This window comes from Parus major, unplaced genomic scaffold, assembly GCF_001522545.3.
Source record: "Parus major isolate Abel unplaced genomic scaffold, Parus_major1.1 Scaffold682, whole genome shotgun sequence".
Lineage (NCBI taxonomy): Eukaryota > Metazoa > Chordata > Aves > Passeriformes > Paridae > Parus > Parus major.
The window spans coordinates 4,187-6,090 of record NW_015379566.1 but is presented as its reverse complement, the minus strand read 5'-3'; the positions used below and the strand labels follow the sequence as shown (position 1 = coordinate 6,090).

At 57.0% G+C, this 1,904-nt stretch overlaps 1 protein-coding gene across 1 annotated transcript in view; it reads right to left on the bottom strand.

Moving 5' to 3' along the window:
• Window positions 1–1,032: 1,032 nt before the first annotated feature.
• LOC107199421 (zinc transporter ZIP5-like) overlaps window positions 1,033–1,904 on the bottom strand; it is a 5,046-nt gene continuing 4,174 nt past the window's right edge. Inside the window, exons 4-6 of the mRNA XM_033511787.1 lie at window positions 1,791–1,900; window positions 1,520–1,710; window positions 1,033–1,449 (exon numbers count right to left, since the gene is read on the bottom strand). Of these exons, the coding sequence (XP_033367678.1) occupies window positions 1,309–1,449; window positions 1,520–1,710; window positions 1,791–1,900 (442 nt within the window). The 3' untranslated portion in view covers window positions 1,033–1,308. The remainder of the gene's footprint in view (window positions 1,450–1,519; window positions 1,711–1,790; window positions 1,901–1,904) is intronic.

Here is a 1,904-nt window from a genome sequence, read left to right as displayed (position 1 = left end):
CCCGGAGCCTCTCGGGGACCGAAGCCGGGCTGGAACACGAATCCCTGGGGGTTTTTGGGGTTGTTTTGGAGTTTTTTAGGGGTCTGGGCTGGTTCCTGCCCCAGCTCCGGAACCATCCCCGGGCCGGGTCCGCTCCCTGCGGGATCTTCCCGAGCCGGGGCCATCGCGGGGTGCGAAATAACGAAATAGCTTTAATTCCTGTCTTTTTCCACCTTTTCCCTGCTTTTTTTCCGGGCTGGGGAAACATTTTCCCACCTCTCAGCATCCCCCGGGCTGGATCCTCCTTCCATGGGGTGATCGGGGGGACAAAAGCACCCCCGGCCCCGCGGGTCCGGCTGTAGCAGCTGCTCCTTCCCCCCAAAATTATCTTTTTTTTAACCCTCCGGGCTCCGTTCTGCCCTGAAATGTGGGATTTGCTGATCCCAGCCCCTCCCGGGTGATTCCTCAGCCCCCTCCTAGCGCAGACCCCAAAGCGAGGGGTCCCCAACCCCTCGAGCGGGGCAGAGTTTTGGGGTGCAATTTAAAAGCAGAAATAAAACAAATTGTGAAATATCGGCTCCAAACCGCGTCCCCCCCTCCCCGGATTCGCTGATTTCTCGTCCTTCCTCTGCGAGCTGAAGCCCCAGAGAACCCCAAAATTCGATTTTTTTTTGTGTGTCGGGTGTCCCATATCTGTATTTTCAGGAATCCTGCATCATTTTCGGGGAAGAAGGACGGGAGGAAAAGGATTTTAAAAAGGAAAATAAGGAAAAAACAAGGAAAAAACAAGGAAAAAATAAGGAAAAAATAAGGAAAAAATAAGGGGAAAAAAAGAAAAAATAAGGAAAAAATAAGGAAGAAATAGGGAAAAAATTAGGAAAAAATAAGGAAGAAAATAAGGAAAAAATAAGGAAAAAATAAGGAAAAAATAAGGAAAAAAATGAGGAAAAAATAAGGAAAAATAAGGGAAAAATAAGGGGAAAAAAAGGAAAAAACAAAGAAAAAAATAAGGAAAAAAATAAGGAAAAAAAAGGAAAAAATAAGGAAAAAACATTCAGACTCGATCTATTTTATACCCTATAAGCTGTGACCAAATCGTGGATTTTTTTTGTTGTTTTTTTTATTGCGGTTGTGGATCAATTCTCTTCATTAAACCGCTCTTGCTCCGGGGGCTGCTGTCCTTCCTCAGCTCCTCCGGAGGCTCAGCCGGGGGGAACCCGCCGGGGTTCGGAGCCGCGTGTCCAGCCCGGGGCAGCGAGGGGAGCCCCGCGACCCCTCCCTCGGGGGTCTGGAGGAGGAGGAAAATGCAATCCCGGGCTGGGCCGGGGGTCAGGGCTGCAGCCAGGAGCGGAGGTGACCCTCGGCCAGGGCGATGCCCAGCATGATGCCCGCGCCCAGCAGGAACCCCGCGTTCTGCAGCACCAAGCGGCTCCAGCCGCCCTCGCCGGAGCCTCGCAGCGCCTCGGGGAGCTGGGGCAGAGCAGGGGGGGCTCAGCGGGGTCACCGCGACACCCCCAAACCCCCCCCGGATCCCCCTTACCATGTCGGCCAGAGCCACGTAGAGGAAGATGCCGGCGGTGGCGGTGAGGAGCCAGGGGGCGAGGGGGGTCCCGCTGCGGCCCAGGGCGACCCCCGCCAGCACCCCCAGGCAGGAGAGCAGGGCCGAGAGCAGGTTGAGGAGCAGGACGGAGCGCGGGGCCGTGCCCGCCCGCAGCAGCACCGCCAGGTCACCTGCGGCCACGGGAGGGTGGCAGAGGGGCTCAGGGGTGTCCCCAACCCCGGGGGGGACGGGGCGGGGGACAGGGACTCACCCAGCTCGTGGGGCAGCTCGTGGCAGAGCACGGCCAGAGCCGTGCTGAGCCCGCTGGAGAGGCTGTGAGAGAAGGCGGCTCCTGCGGGGAGAGGATCGCTCGTCCCGGAGCTGC